The sequence below is a fragment of the Balearica regulorum genome, chromosome Z (assembly GCF_011004875.1).
Source record: "Balearica regulorum gibbericeps isolate bBalReg1 chromosome Z, bBalReg1.pri, whole genome shotgun sequence".
NCBI lineage: Eukaryota > Metazoa > Chordata > Aves > Gruiformes > Gruidae > Balearica > Balearica regulorum.
In genome coordinates, this window is record NC_046220.1 from 55,333,943 (window position 1) to 55,353,139 (window position 19,197).

Consider the following 19,197-nt stretch of genomic DNA (forward strand, 5'->3'; position numbering starts at 1 on the left):
ATCTGAAGTAAAAAGCACTTACAAAGTATGAAATGGAGACTTACATTGCTGAATATAAAATAATTTCTGCAATAGCAGTTATTGATCACTCAGTTTTAGCAAATGTTTACAGAAGAAAAAGCAACTATTCCCAAGCATTCAAACAAGAAAGATTATGGACAACTTGCCTTTTGAAAAGAAGTCAAAAGGACTGAGATTAGCTGTTTTAGAAATAAGTAAGTATTGAAATTAGATACAAAATACAAACCTGACCATTGTTCCTGCAAAATATAGTAAGACTGAAAATCACTGCCAGATAATTAACACTGAGGCTAGATGCTTAGCAAACACACAAACAAAAATGGAATGATGGTATTTCTACTGATAAAAAAATATGTAAGACTATTCCCATTATTATAAGACAATGGTTGGAAGTGACAGTAAATATTAGATTTAAACCTGAACATCTTTAGGTGAAAATCTGTATCTTCAAGAAAGCAGCCTAGCACAAGCTGTGCAGGGCAGAATATCCTGTTACTGGCTATTTCCAGCGTTTTTGTCCCCCCTTCAGTGATTTTACAGCAGTACTCCTGGAGATCAGTAAGGTCTTTGAGGACAAATTTAGATTGGATGAGGTTGGTGGAGGTTCTCTGGTCCAATTCCAGCTCCGAGCAGGGTCATATTCAAAGCTACATCTGCTGGAAATCCTGCTGCACCCTTGCACGGAATGGACAACATCCTCCTCTAGTAAAATGACAATACCAACACACCTGGAGGTGCCCAAAGCTATCAAGCCTTTTCACATGGATGTTGGTGGCAAAGGGTGACTTGGTGAACTGCAATAAAGGGAATCCAAGGTCAAAATGGACTCTGGGTCTGAGCATTAGGGCACTTAGGTTAAAAAGTTATCTTCCAGGTTTAACGGTCTTCAATTCAGTTTCTATGACAGCATCAGGGAAATTCAGTATTTACAAACCTGTTAAACCTGGTTTTTACAAGCAATGCATATCCTGTTACTAGACTACTACCAAAACCAGAAAGAAATATCATGCTTCCCAACTCTGAGTCCACAGAGTTACCATCAGCATTTTTAAGTAATTCTCCCAGAAAGGCACCTTTCTGCAGAGGACAGGAGGTTCAGGAAAATCCAAATTTAAAATAAATAAATAAATAAATAAAATAAGGCCTTACTTTTCTGAAAATAAAAGAAAAAACACAGAAAACGTACGGTTTTAACCCTTCCTGCTACAGTCAGATTTTTATGCCCAATAATTTCTTTTTATTAACAATATCCAAATGCTTTTAAAGCTTGGTAGCAAAATCAGTTTGAAAATTAAAACACTGTATACCAACTAATATGTAATGAGTTAATTTCTGCCATTATCAGGCTCTAAAAACAAGGTTTATAGTGGAAATGCTGACACTGTATCAGTGAAAAAGGCACCACTATAAAAAGATTGTTCAAAATAATTATTTTCAGTAGGGTTAAATAGGGCAGTTTCTCAGCTGGATTGCGGAAAGCTCCTATGTGCCACTTTTCTGATGCCTTGGGGAGAAAAAAGAAAAAAAATCCTTCAACTGATGTAGTGGGCTGCTCTAAACACAAAATACAAACAATCCAGAAGTCTGAATATCAATAGTAAAATATAAAGCACAAAAAAGCTCAGGTACAGAAAAAATATTCTGCTTAAGCTGTTTAACACTGGCTATCCAATGTAGGATCTGTTCTCAAAATCAGTGCCAGGTGACCATATTAGGTGCTGTACTATTTCTGTACTGCTATGGAGGGTTAGAAGAACATATGAAAAGTCATGCAGCTTCCCTGGTAGACTTAGTAACAGCTAGCTTACTATGAAGTAAGGCATTGAAGCACATTTACCAATTTCCTTACTTGCTCTTCTTTCTCTTTCCTGTCCCAAATCCTTTTGTCCTCTAAATAATAAAGGTAGTTACATTTATGTACTATAGCTGCTAGGTGACCACATCCTTGCACATTATACAGTACGTTGCATTCTCTATAATGCCAGTCATTATTCTTCCTGACTTCACTAGCTTTCTTTAGCTGAAGCATTTAAGATTAATGAGGCATTTGTTCTCAATCAAGGCACTTTGCATGAATACAGCTACACTTTCAGGACCCATGCAGATGACTTATTTCATATTATTTGATTTTTAATTGTTTCAGGGGATTGATTTATGGGTATTTTTTGTCCATTAACATGGACAAATTCAGTATCACTCTTCTGTCAATAATCGTTATCAAACAGGACCTATTGCCTAGTAGAATATAAAGATATGTTATCACGGATCCTAGTGTATCCTGGAAGGCGAAAATTTGACATAAAATATTGTAAAGCATACTACTTCAGCTACTTAGAGACGCTGCGACTGCTAGAAAACAGTATGCTTCTGAATCTCAAAAGCATTTTCCCCCCCGATAATATAAAATAGAATCTCCATCAAAGAAAAGCCTGGCTATGTAAATTTGAGTCCATTAGGCATTTTTCTATTTCCATATTTTAATGATGTTCACAGTTGCTATTCACACATAATAGTTTCATTTAGCTATTAACACAGCTCTCATTTCTATTGTGTTCTCATTATTCAGTACTTTGCAAAATGATACCGATACACAAAAACCTAGTAGAGACAAAATCTTCTATAAAGTTAACATAGTTGCTGGGAGTTTAGGAAAGTATCATTTAACAATACTTAATTGTGTAAGCAGAGGAATGAGAAGGAACTTTCTCTCCTAAGAAATTAATTCTGAACTTTGAACCAGTATTTATACCAATGTTTCATAACTTCCATTTTATTCTCTACTGCACAAAGCCTTTCCTTTTCCTTGCTTTCCAATCAACCTTCTGTTCAGGATTTAAAGTCCTACCCAGAAAGGAATTCCTCAGACAGGTCTTCCTCAGCTAAATCTCCTATGTCTTGGAATCAATGTGAAGTGGAAGGAAAATAATTTCAGACATTCAGGAAGTTGGAGTTTCAGGGAATAGGTATTTTCCGATTATTAAGTCTTCTAATTTTGTGTACTTTTCTGATGCATGAATTGAATTTTTTTCAGACATTTGGATATATAATTCCCACAGTGAGTCAAATCTCAGTTTCACATCTTCTGTAACAGCTGTAGTTTTTAGGAATGCTTATCCTGAACAAGGATTTAGATGAATACAATTTTTTTCATTTGTTTCATGTAGAAACTTGAAGTCTGAACAGTATGAGTTGGAATGTAAAATACACTCACTCTGTATTCCCTACAGCAAAAAAACAGTCGTGCAAATAATTTTCTTTAATTACGTTTCCCTCTCCAGAGAGACTTATGGCACTACACAGCAATTTAAAATACAATTAAAATATCATAACAACAGATACAGAAAAAATAAACAAATAAAAAACCTGATTCACAGAAGAAACATAAGCTTATAATTCAAAGGTAGGATAAAACTTTCAGCTGCAGGTTGGCATGACTAACGTGAATTGCACATTTTTAAAATGGAAAGTAGTACTCTGGGCAGCAGTATATTCAAGTAAGTTGCCTTTTTTATAGATGTACAGAAGATTGGTTAAAAAACAACCACATTTATCTTAGATAAAAGTATTTTTAAGTGAAAAGCTGTTAGGATAATCTAAGCTTATTGTCCAAACTCTGAAGAGACAGAAACATGATCTTAAAATGATAAATAGGACCCAAATAAGTATCAGCAATTCTTAATCATGCTGATGTCAGCAATAAGGTTCCATACAAGCAAAAATACATAATAAATTTAAGTTGTATATCAAACTGATAATTTTTTTCTCCAAAGAGAGAACCATAGAAATAAGAAACTTTAGTATCTATTTAATCCTTCTCCCTCAAGGTATAATCAAGTTTTCTTCAACTATTCTTGACAAATATTTGTCTAACGTGTTTTAAAACTCATGAAGGAGTAGAATCTACAAAATCTCTATATAACCTATTCCAGTAGTTTATTATTTTTAGAAATAAAAATTCAGAAAATTTCCTGGAATTAACATAAACTTCTCCTGATGCAGTTTAAAGCTGCTACGAGTCATCTTGTCCCTACAATGAGAGAACAGCAATAGATTGCGTTAATCTTTGCCACACACATCTAATTTTACATGAGCGAATGCTACTTATTTCCCTTCTGTCTTCCCCTGGCTATACTAAGATGGTTAATTTTTTCAGTCCTCCCTTAATGATTGAGGTCTATCAGGAACGATTAAAAGAATTTTGGTTTTGTTCTTTTGGCAATTTCAATTGCAACTCTTGTTTTCTTCCATCTCATTCAGGCTCATAGGGTTTTTTTAACCATGTGTCTTCACTGTTAGACACAGTTCTTCAGCTGGGCTCTCATCAAAACTGAAGAGAGCAGAAAGATTGTTCATGTGTTTTTCAGGCTTTACTTCCAGTACAAGGCTTAAACATCCTGGTGTGATGTTTCAGGTTCTATAAAACTGGTGACTTCCATTCAGTTTGTGACCAGAGCGGTCACAACTGCACTTGGCAGCAGGAGTCACTGCTTAGGTAGGCATAACTGGTAACTACTCTCAAATATTGTACCTATCTGTGTTGAATTCCATATGATATATTTTACACCGTTTCTTAAATATAGTAGTATTATTATTGTCCTACAAAATAGTAGGATCCAAAACAGTAATCCTAACCCAAATTAGTAAACTTCAGCCTACAAAATCCCCAGCGCTCCTGGTACTTAGAGAAAATGCATCAGGAATATTTCTTATTACTCCTTTCCCTTTATTGAAATATTGAAATAACTGAAGAAAATAATATTTTTAATAATACCTGAAACATACTTGACAGTTGTGAAAAAGACTTTGATATATTCTGTAAAGTTAACACCTTGGTAGCTTCACATGAAATATAATCTCCCATCTCCTGTGCAATCACCTTAAATGACTTAAAGTACACTAGCCTAGATTTCCATGTATGTTCCATAAGGACATGAAAAATAATCAGTAAAATATGCACAGAACTTTATCTCTCCCTTAGTCATTTTAAGAGTGTAATGAGAATGATGGCTGGTGGCCTGAGATACTGAGGATTGAGAGAAAATCCATATTCTTGTATGTTTGGCAACTATTGATTTACTTCCTATCTCTTCTGTCGCTTGAATATCAGAGTTTAAAATACTATCAAAAGCCTGTGAAAGTTAGGATGCATGAAATCTTTTGCTTATTCCTTATTTCCATGAGCTGTTACAGCAAAAAACTAGTTGGTTTGTTCTTAAAATACGTATCTCTCTGTACGCTGTTATTGTCTAGGTGTTTAGAAATTGATAGATTCATCTTTTGTTTAGTCTTTCTCTTGGAATCCAAGATAGGTTGACTGTCACATAATTCCCTGGGTCACCTCTTTCCTGCCTTTTTAAAAAGCAACATTAAATTTTTCATGCTGCTAGCACCTCACCTGAGCTCTGCAAACTCTCAGAAATTACCACTCATAGTTCTGAGATTGCTTCAGCATCTCAAGAGTTTTGAGAGACCCTTCTATTAAAAAAGAAAAAGTGAATTGGGTATCATGCACGTATAAGTAAATAAAAGAGCGTTATTCACGTCCTTGAAACTGTTGGATTTTTGCTATTTAACTCGGGTAGTAGATGCTTACTATCTGTCACTCCTACATCTTTCAGCTAACAATGAACAGTTCACATTGACATGTGAACAACACGTAATAACAAGGAATACAAGATAGCAGACTATGGAGGACAAGTTTTAAGTACATTTACTAGTGAGGTCTATTAAATCTTCAACATTTCATTAAAACTTCCCAACTGAATGACAACTTATGACATTAAGAATGTGAATTTTATTCTACAAATATATCTGAATGAAGAGCTCTCTTGGGGCATAAGTTCATTTCACTCAGGTCACCAAATCAGAGCTATAGAAAGATGAAGTTGTCAGCAGTAATGATTTAGCTGTACAGTAATCAATACACATACAAAATCACAATTCAGTTAAATATATAACAGCCAAAGTTTACATCAAATAAATTGTCCAAGCGGGCAACACATACTCTCTAGCCTTTGCACAGTAAAAATGGTGCTCCATTTCACTTGTTACTTTCCTGTTACCTAACACATAAAATTCCAGAAATCCACTGAGACTTCTCTCCAGTTCCTAGAGTGTGCTTTTGCAAAAACTCTGTATTAAAACCTCTTCATGTAAAATTTCCATTCAGCTATTTGCCATATTTTTGATATCTTTTCCACTGCTTCATCTCGTCTCCTCAATTACTTTGGCCAAAAAGCACTTTCCCTAAAAATCAGATCTTCCTTATTTTCAGAAACTTACACAGGCATCATCACAGAATAAAACTAAACCTATTCAGTAGAATATGCATAATTCTTCTCAAATTAATGCTGTTCTTGGGTGTGAATTTTTCCTCTAAAAGACTGTCAAAGAAAAATCCCAGTCAAGTCAAGCTTTAATCTTTTTCCAAATATTTTCCTTTTTCTATCACATTACCTAATTCCCCCTTTATTGCCCCATAGTGAACGTAAATGAGTCAACCCAATCATTATCTCGCATTTGTTCTTATCTTTCACCAACTGCTGTGTTACGTGAATGTCCTCTTCACTTCAAGAACATCTATAAAATAACCTTAAAACCCCAGAACAATTTTAGAATCCTTTCTACAACACAGCATTAACAAATTATAAGACTGAACTTTGTTTTACTATTTTTCAGTGACTTCTGATTTTAAAAAATGCACTACAGTCAAAAGACAAAGACTCCATCCAAATTCCCCCTCAAATGTATTACTGTTATACTGCATTTAATATCAGATTCCAAGACAATGTTCTAAATTTTTCAGTGTTGTTAACAAAAAGATCTGATTCAGTCCTACTGCTGTCATACACAGTATTTCATGAATAAAAACGTTCTCCCTATAATTCCCATACTGGCATGTCCTAGCTGTATCTCCCCTGAAGAGAAATTAACAAAACTTTTAGATAGAGCAGAGGGACTTTCTAACCCTGTTTGTTTAACTGATAATTAGATTCTGAGTTAATGGCAACCTGTCACTCACTAGAATAGACTTATGGCTTTCCCCCTCAGCCCTCCCCTGACTCTAGAACAATCAAAAAAGTAGTTCAGGACATCCTGAAACTCACAACTGTCTGATAAGGAGGCTATAACAAGGTTTTCTGGCTACCAATGAAAGATGAAAATTGGATTTTACCTAGTAAGAATACCTCTCCTAGTACAATGAGAGCCCATTACTGAGATAGAAATTGATTCAATAAATATTTTAATAGCTATTCACTGACAGAACACAGGACTACACATTATAGATAGACCATATTTTTGTAATGAGCAGTTCTAAGTCACTTTTTTTCTTTTGTTTTCTCCAGCTTAGGTAACATGTGGATTAAAATCACCAGTTCCTCTTTTGTTTCCTTAACTTTTAGCATTCACAGAAGAACTTTAAAATGTTGACAACAAAAGTGTACAACAGGAAAATCAAATTGTTTATATTTATTGTTATTTTCAGTTCACTAATGCTGTGATTGTGAATTTCTTACAGGTGTCTCTCATAGTTGCAAGAAGTGATGTTTGACAAAGTGATACTGTATTTTCCAACAGTTTGAATTCTCATTTCTTTTTCAACATATCTAAAAAATTTTCTTATGCCTTTTAAGGATTTACATTTTTAAGGAACTGGAAATATCTGCTTTTGATTCAACAACTTAATGAAGAAAAGCTATGTTGCCACCAAAACTGATTATCACATCTCTTCAAGCTGTTTTAAGGAAAACAAATATTAGATGACTTAGCAGGGCAAGTGACAGATTGGTGAAATGTAAAATTTTAAACTTTTTTTTTTAAATGAGTATATGTTTAGGGATTTTATGAACTATTAATTGCTTGTCTATTTATTCCTTGCTGTATACAACTATTTTACACTTTTTAATAAAATAATAGGCATTCAGCAGCTTCACAATTTAATTCCTGCTTATACAGCGTAGTAAACCTTAAATGCTGTAAAAGAACAATTTCATTCTTGACTGTAATTTATTATTGGCTTTTCCCTTCTCTGTTCTCCAGCTGCCCACACATACATACCAAAAGTCTAAAATATTTAGAGGAAATCTCAATTTTTCTCTATCTTAGATGCATTTACATTTTCAATTGTTTCCTTGAACAATGCTTTACCCACAACTATATTCTGCTAGCCAATCTTTTTCTGGAGTGTATAAACCTACTCCAAATTTGTCTATCAAAATGCTATTACATTTGATATTGAAATCTAATTGTATTTTACAAATACTGTTTCACCAGCAAGTGTGTGTTTCAGGAAAAAAATACACAGGCTACATTCCATATGCAATCGTGGTTCTTTTTTTTCTTTAATCTCTAACACATTAGATAACTAAGCAACGTGTGAAACTTACAGCTGTCCAGGCTTCTCTTCTGCATCGAGAACACAACCATTCATTATGGATTTCATGGGAAGGAACACCATAGCAACCTAGAATAAGAAAACTGGATTGATTAATATATTCTGCCTTTCTATCTATGATATAACACAACTCAACTGTGTATAAACCCTAGTAAAACACATCTCTTGTGACCAACAAAACTTCCAATCTAAGTTTACTGCTAATTCCACAGTCTATGAAATATATAAATTAGACACACAGACACTCTTCTGAAGACTCAAAAAACACCCACCAAACTAAACAAAAAATCAAAAAAAAGAAATAAAAAACCCCAAACACCCAAAAAAAACCCCAACCCAACCCTAGGAAATTTCTTATTTTCTGTCAGTTCAATAGGAAATCACCAATTCTCCCTGCAGTAAGAATGTACAATTTGAATTCATGTACTGACATTTATTTCACATGGACTTCTTAGAGTTAACTATGTCCTACTGTCTGTAGAAAACACTGCAGAAAATCCATGCATTCATCAGTCACTCTTGATATAAAAAAGAATGCACAGTGAAGGAAATTACTGCAAACCTAAAGTGAATAGCAATATTCACAAGTCCTCAAATCCAGCAGGATTTCACCCTGACTACTTAATAAGGACATAGTAATATCATCCAGTGATTTAAAATATGAGAAGTAAAAGAGCTATTTAACAGCTCAGAATTCAAATAAGAATCAGAAGTTTATGAATAGAAAAACTTTACAGAAAAGTTAATTCTTTGCTATTTTCACAGCAATAACTAACAAGTAATAGAAAATGTAACATAGTCTTTAAAATAATTTAGTCAGTGACTGAAGCACTACATATGGAAATGTTCTTCACGTACTTTTAAAGACATACTAGAAGTCTAGTTAACTATTATTTATCAATAAAACAAAATTTTAAATTACATTTCTGCCAACTGAACAATTAGTTTATTTACTTGCATGAACCCGCACACAACACTTTGCACAGGAAATCAGAAGACTTGTTCCATCTTCTTCGATAAAGGCATTTGATGGATAGTTTTCAGTGTTTTCTTCACTATAAATAAAACACATTTCTGGAATAAGAGGTTTAGTCTTTTCATTTTCAGCCATCAATGTTTCTGCTGAGTTTGCTTCCCCAAAAGCAGGACTTTCTTCATCATGATTGTCTGGCTGGAAAATAAACAAAATGTATTTAAGAAGGAAAAAAAAGGAGAATCTGTCTTACTCTTCCTTCTGACAAGGATGAAAAGCTCTCCTCCCAGCTCTTGCACTAACAATGTAACAGTTTTACGAGAAAATTAACTGCTTCTTAGTATCTATCAGTCATTCTATAGTTCCTTGATTTTTCAAGTAACTCTGAAATCTAGAATAGCACTCAGCCTGCAAACTAGTGTTACTGCAGCCGTGTTCAATGATATTGTACCTCTGTCTCCCTTTGAGCTCTTTACCCGAGTACAGTGCAATAAAAGTTTTCTTCCTAGTTCCCATGCTGAGGAGATTCCAGTTTAGCAGCTTCAGAATTAGTACCATAGCAGCATTTTCAGCTGACATTTGACACGGGAATTCCACAAACCAGTATCAAACAGTGCTCTGCATTAGACTGTTTCTATGGACATATTATTCCTGAGAAGGCCTAAGTACTGCGAAAACATTTCTTCAACATTGCAGGAAGGAGACATAGAAGAGGCTCCGATAAAAAACATTTGAAGATGGACATATAAGGAAATAGCTAAAAGATACAAATTTATGTGGAGTCACCACCTCCAAAAGTGTAACTTCAAGGGCAAGCACATATACACTGACACCGACCCCACATATACACTGACACCGATCCTACATAAACCCTAGTAGAAGGCACACACTGTCTGCAACAAAGGATGAAAGCAGGTGAACAGAGTTATCAGTTCTAATTTTAACAATAGTGAGTTTATTTAGTTCTCATACAAATCAAATGCATAAGCTTATCTTTTTTCTAATTTACTGGAAATGAAGTAGCTGGGCAGCTTATTTCACACTTCACCCAGAGATGGAGCTGTTCGGATCTTGCTTACCTTGTAGTATGGCATGAGAAGAGTGCAAATGGCACAGTGTGGTTCCTTTTTTGCACAAGCTGCATTGTATTCTTTTTCAGCATTGAAATTGTGTGCTCTCGTCTGCCAAAGGTAAACCAGAGGCCTTGCCCATGTCTCTGTCTCTCGAACTTCCTCTTCAATTAAGGTAGTCTCAGGCAGTTCTTAAAGAAAAAACAATTGGTTACACTGTAGTCCTGGAATGAAGAAAAACAATGATTTTGTCATGTGTGCTAACAATGAAGATAAAACAATGCTATAAGAAGTCTGTGTGTGAATACAAATGCAGAAGTCTAAAAGAATTATGTACCAGGCCAAGCACACAAAGAAGTGCTTTGACACCTCCAGGTGTCAAAGAAGGTATGTCACTAGCTCCGCTGTTTACAATTTGTATTCATATCCACAACGTTACATCTCCCTGTCCCATTCCTTAATTTCTCCAACTTCTACCCCCTACCCCTCCACGCACTCTGCCCTGAATTCCTTACAGATGGAACACATCGCATGCCAAGCAGCACGAGACAAATCACGTTGTTCACCCAGAATGGCACCTCGCTCTTTATGGAAACTGATATCCATTTTCCAAATGGAAGAAGAGACAAATATTATAGCCAGGGAATAACGGGGAACAATCAGATCTAAGATGTAGCTGGACATGCGTGCTGGACCCCACTATGGGAAAAATAATTTGGTAATCAGTGATCTATTCTGGATGTTCTAAAAGTTGAACTTACTAGCAGTGTTTCCATGCCGGACTCCATAAAGGTGACTTTATGAAATCAAATGCCTCTAGAGAAGCTGGGAAATAAAATCAGACTGAAACTCAAACAGAAATAGCTTATTCAATAGGAGTAATCTAAAAATGTAGTAATTTGCTATTGAGAAATATGTTGAAAAGGGAAAGCTGTGAACAGGAGACTGAGTGTAAAACCCTTGCCCCATTGAAATCAATAGCACAGTTATTAACGATCCAGTTGTTAACACCAGAATTTCAGCCTAGTCACATTTTTGAGCTGGTTGGAAACCTCAGGGTATCTTCACAGGCAACCTAGTGACTTTGCCACCTGTGAAATACACAGATTATAAGGAGGAAAATGTCTTTTCATTCTAGAAAGGTACGCATTGCTCACAGGAGATGTTAAGTGTATTTTTCTGAATCGGGTCCTCGTCACTGCTCTGACTAATGATGAGGTCTGTGGTTCTGTTCATTCAAGTAGACAGTGTCTATTATATCTTTCACGATCAATGAGAAGACATGTAGGTGTCAATTAGAATAATTAAAATATAATGTGACTATGGGAAGGGAATTGTAGAAAGTTATTGAATAGAACTTTCAGATAACAAAAAAAGGTCTATAGCATACAGTCCTCTTCTAATGATACATTTAAGAGGAACTGTTTATTTCAGAAGAAGAAAATTCCAACAACAGAGAAATGTTTAATGAAGTACATTAAGCTGAATCATCACATTCCTTCAGCCCATGACTGCCTTCATCCACATCAAGAAAAACTGAAGGCTTTATGGGTCTCCTCCTATGATAAATTGTCACACATTGCTAGAAAAGCACTATAAAGTTGATAAGATTTTTATCATTGTTGAATAAAATATGGATTCAAATATTTGTCTACAAGCAAGCAAAAAATTAATTAATATATCCTTTATGTGAATTTTATGCCTTTTTTTATAGTTTCTCAAGAGAACTAATATCAATTCAATAAACATTTGCCAATAATCCAGGTAGAAGGACAAACACAAAACATCTGAAAAAAACTTGTCATGAAGTCAATATTCAGCAGTAGACCTTTATGGTAAATAACGCAGCTGCAAAAGAATAGCAGTGAAGAAACACCTGAACACAAGGAAGAGATGAAAATATAAAATGCCGGCATCACTTTTATAACTTTCTGAATTACTTATTTTTTAAGTTGAAAGCTTAATTAAGCTTTTAGTTAAAAACATTCTGTCCAATCATATTTTTTCTATTGTGCGCAATTTTCAGAACTGTGAAATAGCTCTGAAATCTATGCCTCTAGTTCCATTTCTATCTATTTAAATTTTCCCTTACAGAACAGTCTCACAAGTGGCTTCATCTTTGCTAACTTATTTTCCGAATTCTTTCTTTGACGTTACTTTCTTTCAGGAGCTTATACTGCCATTATTTTAATTATTTTCATTACAGTTGTGACCTCACAGAGAATTCAGGGCTTGATTGTGCCTGATGAGGAAAACAAAGAGGAATGCAAAATTTGATATGAAGGTTTGTAACTTAAATCTTCTGTATCTATTATCCACTTTGAAACTGACATGCTCTGATTGCACCACTCCTTATCACTGCTGAATAATTCTCCCATGAGGCTTGAAGTCTTCACCCTGAATCTCAGCTCCTCTTTAGTCAAAAAACTATCTTCACATTTCCAGTCCTGGAATCAATTCTCAGACAGCTCTACTCCTCTCACATAGAGCTCTGTTCTCCCACTGCCTACAGCACATTGCTGAGTTCATGACCATCTTCGTTCTGCTTTTGATGAGAATAATATTTGTATCTTAATTACACATAAACTCCACAATTTCAGTTCCCTCTTGTCTGATCTTTACAAGTTCTTTCCAGACTGAGGGAGTGAAAAGAATGCAAGAGCCAGGAATAAAGCTGAGAGCAGTCTTACAACATTTTGTTGCTTTCAAGAGCTTTGTATTTATTTTCAAACCTCATTCCAAATGAAGCCAGTGTCATATGCAGATGTACCAGACTGCATCTTCCACAATCTCCAAAAAATTTAGCACTACTGTAATAAATTTATTTTCCCCTTCATACTACATTTAGAGCAACTACTTCCAGTTACTTACTGACTAGAAGCAAACCCCCCTCATTTGCCTCTGATCTCTTAACATCTCTAATTACAGATTCTGTCTCCTTTGAGGTATGACTGTCTTCTCAATGCTCCCTACTGCATTCTCTTAGTCTCTTTGCATGAACTTTGGCACCCAAGCTCTCTGATGTGAACCTCCTGCATATCACACCCTGCAATCTCTCTCTTCTCCACCATAACAAGCCCAGAAGTACAGCCAGGAGAGGAAAAACATCTCTCCTCCTTTCAGAGGGAGGCTAGCTAACCCAGTACTTCTTAAAGGCATGCTACACTAACAGCATACAAAATTAAGTATACACAGAATGGGTGTTCTTAAGGGATATAAGCTGTGACTGATCCTCTGTTATCACTACTGTATGGCTTGTGAATTTCAGTTCTCTTCAATAACTTCCTAAGCAACCTTGATCTCAATTTATCATCTTTCCAGGACTTCAGAAATATTAGTTAATCTCCTTACAATCAACATTCACCCACCCACACAGTGAAATCATAAAACATCAAAAGAAATTGATATTAAAAAAAAAAAGTTACAGAGTGCATGATTCCCATTACAGAATATGACAACAATGCTGCCTTCATAAGTAAAAACTGAAAATCTGGTTATCCAGAACAGGCAAGGAAATAAAAATCAGCTCTCAAACTGTTTGAAAGCATAGAGTATATGTAATGTCGTGATGTAACAAACAGCGCCATCTTGGCACAGCTTATAGCCTTTCTTCAATTGTCCATTTGATAATTCCAAAATACTATTTATGTCCCAAAAAAACCTTCAAAAATCTGAGGGGGTTATGGAATTTTTTTCCTACTTATCCAGTACTTCTCAGTTCCTCTTACTCTTTTTAACGACTGCTGTCATTACTTACTAGATAACTGAAGAGCAATCAGTGATTTTGCCTAAAATGAATTTAATTTCCTGACTCACATTGGTATTGTGGTTTCACAGGGTAGACATTCAAGTGCCTCATGTGAGCTCACTGGTTTTTGACCAGATGTGTCTGTTAGAAGTGCCCAGCACTTTCATCTGCTTCCATGCAATGGTATAAAGGACACAAGGCAACTGCAGCCTCCAGTTGCCTCCATTCAAATTCACCTTAACTGAGGATTCTCAGAGTAAGAATGGATAACAATTTGTGGTGTCCATAATGACTGAAAAATCTCAGAAGTTCCATCGTCATAAGCAGGCATACTTTCTACTTCAACTACGTATCAGTGCCATTTCCCAGTACTCAAGACCTGCAAAAACCATGGTGGGAACATCAGTGCCCACAAAGAGAATCAAACATTGTCCTCCAAAAATCACACCTCTACCTGACAAGAGCAGTACATAATGTTTCATGAAGCGCTATGATCATGATGTTTCACTAACCTCATATATTGGGATTTTTATGAAAGAGCCTGAGAATATTGTCTCAATTCAGGTAGAGCAAGTTTTGGTGGACAGTCACTTACGCAATGCTGCCAACCAACATCACTCTATGATACACGCTATTATTCAGTCAAACCTTTGTTACAATGAACTGGCCCGGCTCCAAGAGCAGCTACCAATGGCCCAAGACAGACAATCAGAAAGATTCAGGTCAGCAAATGCAGTGATATGAAACACAATATATGTCTATGGAGAGTATTTTCTTTGTATAACACTTGAAATGGAGCTAGTCTATCTACCTTGACTTCTATGTCTGCTGTAACCTGGATCAAATCACTGACACTTCCACCCAGTTCACTGCTAGTAAGTCCATGAACAGGACATCTTGCTGTCAGAGGGAATAAAAGAAACTATGGGAGTTGAACCTGCTAGCCATGACAAGGAAACTTAACATACATTTGCAGCTCAACTGACAGCACTGTTCAAGAGATTGCAAATTCTCATGCATAACACATAGGCACACTGACAAATACTCGAAGAACCATCTTTAAAGTCTTCAGTCGATCTATTCCTGTTGTTTAATCTCCATCTGAATCATGACACTCTACTCTAGATAATTATTCCATAGCAACAAATACTGTATCAAAATGTGAGGCCATCACTTCAGCTACAAAAATAAACATCTCTTTAGCAGAACGTCTCCTCACACACCACCATGTTCTAGTGTAAATGTTATGCTTAACCTGAAATGTAAGTGCTACTTATAGGAATTCAGAATTGCTTCACAATGCAACACAACTATAATTATCCGAATCTTACAATCAAGCTCACTCTTTTCCTGAGACCATTTGTCTCAAGAGAACTTCAGTACATAAGACACAGTGGTCAGAGGCTGATTATACAAAAATGTGCTCACTCCCTACTTCAAAGTGAAATTACGAGAGGAACCATCCAGCATACTTTCTCAGGATGTATCAAAATTCCGTAACTATAAAAATACAGTGGAGGGTTTCTTTACTTTAATGGCAATAATGAAAATCCTCTGGTTATCACATTAAGCCTTTACAAACTGCAATGTGACATGCTTGCGGAATTATATGAAATAAAACCTAAATAATCTACACTAAAATAAACCATTTTTACATTAAAAAGGACTGTCTATACAACATCTTGCACCATGTAAAAATTCAATTTAACTATTTTTTTTTAAAAAAGAGTTAAAAAATAGGACACTGCATAAGAAAGAAAAATAAAGACTTGTACTTGCACCATTGGAAACACCTATGTAGGCATGACACCAAAAACTCATAGCTAAGGTAGATCAATCACAGTCAGGGAACAAAATTAAGTATCAAAACTTTTACAACCTATCATTCTTGGAAAGTTCAAAACATGACCATTAAGTTTACATTATAAAATAAACTCTAATTTTAAACCAATCCCTACCTTTGCAGCTGTAAATTAAACTTCACATCACCCTTGTGTAATGAGTAAGAGCCAAAAGAACTTTCTAAGATTTGGGTCATTAATGAGGATGTGTTACTCAAAGAAAACAGATGCGAAATTATCATTCAGAGTTTTAAGAATTCCTTGATGCCAGAGAAAGAAACAAAAAATCCCACGATGATCTTATCTTTAAACAACTTAAAAGGAGCTCAATGCTCAATTAATATTTTCTAGGACAGAAGAAGAAATCTTCGGCATCCTGTATGTGGAAGAGGACCTAATATTAATGCCTAATACTGGGCATCCCATATGTGGAAGAGTCTGCTAATATTACGCAGACACTCCTTCATTCTGCCTAACAAACACTGGCAGTCTCTAAAAGATCTTCTTGATGATGGAGGTATATTTTGTATGTAAATTACAGCACTGTTCCTCTAATTTACACTTTAATGTTCCATGCATTATGTGTCCAATCAATAAACACCTGAACCTGAAGAAGGCTCAGAGGACATGTGCAAGGGCTCTGTGCCTTTGAATCTCAACGAAAAATCTAGGGAGAGACTGTCCGTAGCAGGTGCAAAGGAAGCCAAATTTATCTCAACATAAAGGAGAACAGAGGGTGGCCTGTTTTAGATAAATGGTTGTATCAACTGGGTGGATCAGCTGGTTGTGTAAATGTTTTTCCCTGAGTTAATCAGAAGATTGCAAATGTCTTCCTGAGCCAGTCAGACCAGAACATGAGAAGTGTATATACGGCTCAGTCCAACATAGAGTATAAAAATTGAACATTGAATAAAGTTAACTTTGAAGAGACCAACAGGTTTGAGCTGACTTCAACGCACGTATTCCTTCCCACCAAACGGTGACACCCAGCATTGTAACAGTAAGCATATACAGACCAGTAATGGGAATCACATTTATATTGTGATCCAACTGTATATTGTAATATACATGCCATATTGTGCTTGTATGGTGATTTTATTACATTGCTGTTATCACTCTGCTAATGCAAAATCCTGTGTAACATCAAGTATCTTCCAGTAAATCTGGCATTAAATACTTCTCGTATGGGACACCTGAAAGAACCCAGAGAGTGTCAGACTCTGGCACAAGGAGCACAGAATTCAGTTCTTTAGTACTGGTACTTAAATTGTAATTACAAGTAAAAAGACGGACTTGAGTTCTGATAGTGTTAGGCATTACAGTTCAAAGCAGCCAGAACGTTCCTGGATAAGATGTAGACCTTCAAAGCTGAAGTATATGTTTAAATCAAAATCAAAGACTCTCTACTGGATACACTTTGACAATATATCCCAGTTGGATTAAAACACCTTATCAATATATCATTAAATATATGACTGATTTTGGTATGCTATGATAATAACTATGTGGAACGGCCTTCACACATTAAGAGTGACATTTCTGCCTCTTACAGTCTCCCAGGGACAGCTTACCACGCAAGTCTGTTAGTATGTACATTTTTTTAAAATACTTTAATATGAATGAAGCCTGTTTCTTGTAACATATTATATTTCTGGCTGTAATTGTATCACTTATTCATGCTGAAGTCTAAAATGGATTAATAGCAGCCCCCCAAAAAAGTATTAATGGGATGATGTAATGCAGTATATTCCTATTCATTTAAAAAATGTCTCCTTACTGCCACCCCTAACAGTGGTCACGGATCGCCATTTTCCACGAATCACCAAGGCTTTTTTACTTCACTGCAAGTATAACGCTTTGTTGTAATATTTATCAGATACAACTCAGAATAAGGTTAAATATTTTGTTTCCTAAGGGGATATAGCAAGTGCTCTTTTTTCCAAAAGAAAAGCAGAAACACTTGATGAGCCAAATAATGACTTTAAATAAAAGCATAACAGTTGTTATAAACCTTACTGCATCATATAAGGATTCAGCCATAGTTGTACTGATACTGTAAGGTGATTAGCAATGCCAAACTCCATACCAGTTCCTGCTATCATATTTGTACCTGAAAAGAATATCTATACAGGGTTAATTAATCTCTGTAATGTAATTTTGGATATACCAGTTCTCATTTATGTGATTATTTATATGCATCTGTATCCCTTTTGAAACTTAAGTGAAACAATTAATTAAAACAAACTGTGTAAACAAAAAGAAATTTGGTAAAAAGGAAACTCCTTCTATAACAAAGTACTTATAAACAGTTACTGTGCTGCTTTCCAAGTGGTTAAGTGAATGAAATAAATGTTTTCACAAATGTTACTGGTTTAATAGTTTGTGGCAAACTTGCTCCAACACTCAATACTATTGCTTTGAACGTTTTTTGCTTACTAAGTTAAACTCAAATTCTCAGACGGAAAACATTTGGGCCATTTGCAGAATGGGCTGTTGCCAGTATTTGCTGATTTAACCCAGCAGATGTGAAAAGCCATAGACACTAATACAGTACAATTTACTTTTGCCAATCTCAACAATGATTTTGCTGCTTGGGGTTATGTTCCACTGATGTTTCCTGGCTTTGTACAGCAGCATTCTCTGCTATGAAGAGCATAGCAGCATCTGTTATTTTTCAGGTAGTTGAGCATAATCTCAGCCCTGGGAGGCATTATCTATAGTTTCAAATGTCCTGGAGGAAATAATAATAATAAAAGAAAAAGTCAGTCAGGGAAAAAGACTTGCAACTTCAAAACTTTACTGTGCCTGCAGTATATCAGCAAACTCAGTTTCAGAAATTGTGCTTCTTGTTTTCAGTAATGAAAAATAGATTTCATAGCAAAATATGAAAATGTAAACTTTTTAGTTTCTTGTACTGGACAAGAAATTTAATTTCTTTTATGGTACTGTACAGTGACAGTACTGTAAAGTATGTATACATTTTTTGTTAGAGAGTCTAATAGCTGAATTATCAATTAATACCTCAGTTCTTATAAATATTTTATGTAAAGACAGCCTAAGAGGCTGTTTAACTCACAAAAGACACTAATGGGGTGCTTTATTAAAAAAAAAAAGTAAAAGATAAAAAAACTGTAACATCAGCTGTAGCA

General features: G+C 35.3%; 1 protein-coding gene across 9 annotated transcripts in view; it reads right to left on the minus strand.

Annotated features, from left to right (window-relative positions):
* The window catches only part of KDM4C (lysine demethylase 4C), a 274,177-nt gene that overhangs the window by 93,816 nt on the left and 161,164 nt on the right, over nt 1-19,197 (minus strand). For all 9 annotated transcript variants that reach the window (XR_012833183.1, XM_075741245.1, XM_075741244.1 and 6 more), the window contains 3 exons: nt 10,469-10,650; nt 9,371-9,587; nt 8,409-8,485 (listed from right to left, as the gene is read on the minus strand). Coding sequence is in view for 8 of the 9 variants with exons in the window: in XM_075741245.1 (XP_075597360.1) it covers nt 8,409-8,485; nt 9,371-9,587; nt 10,469-10,650 (476 nt within the window). In the remaining variant the exon portion in view is untranslated. The remainder of the gene's footprint in view (nt 1-8,408; nt 8,486-9,370; nt 9,588-10,468; nt 10,651-19,197) is intronic.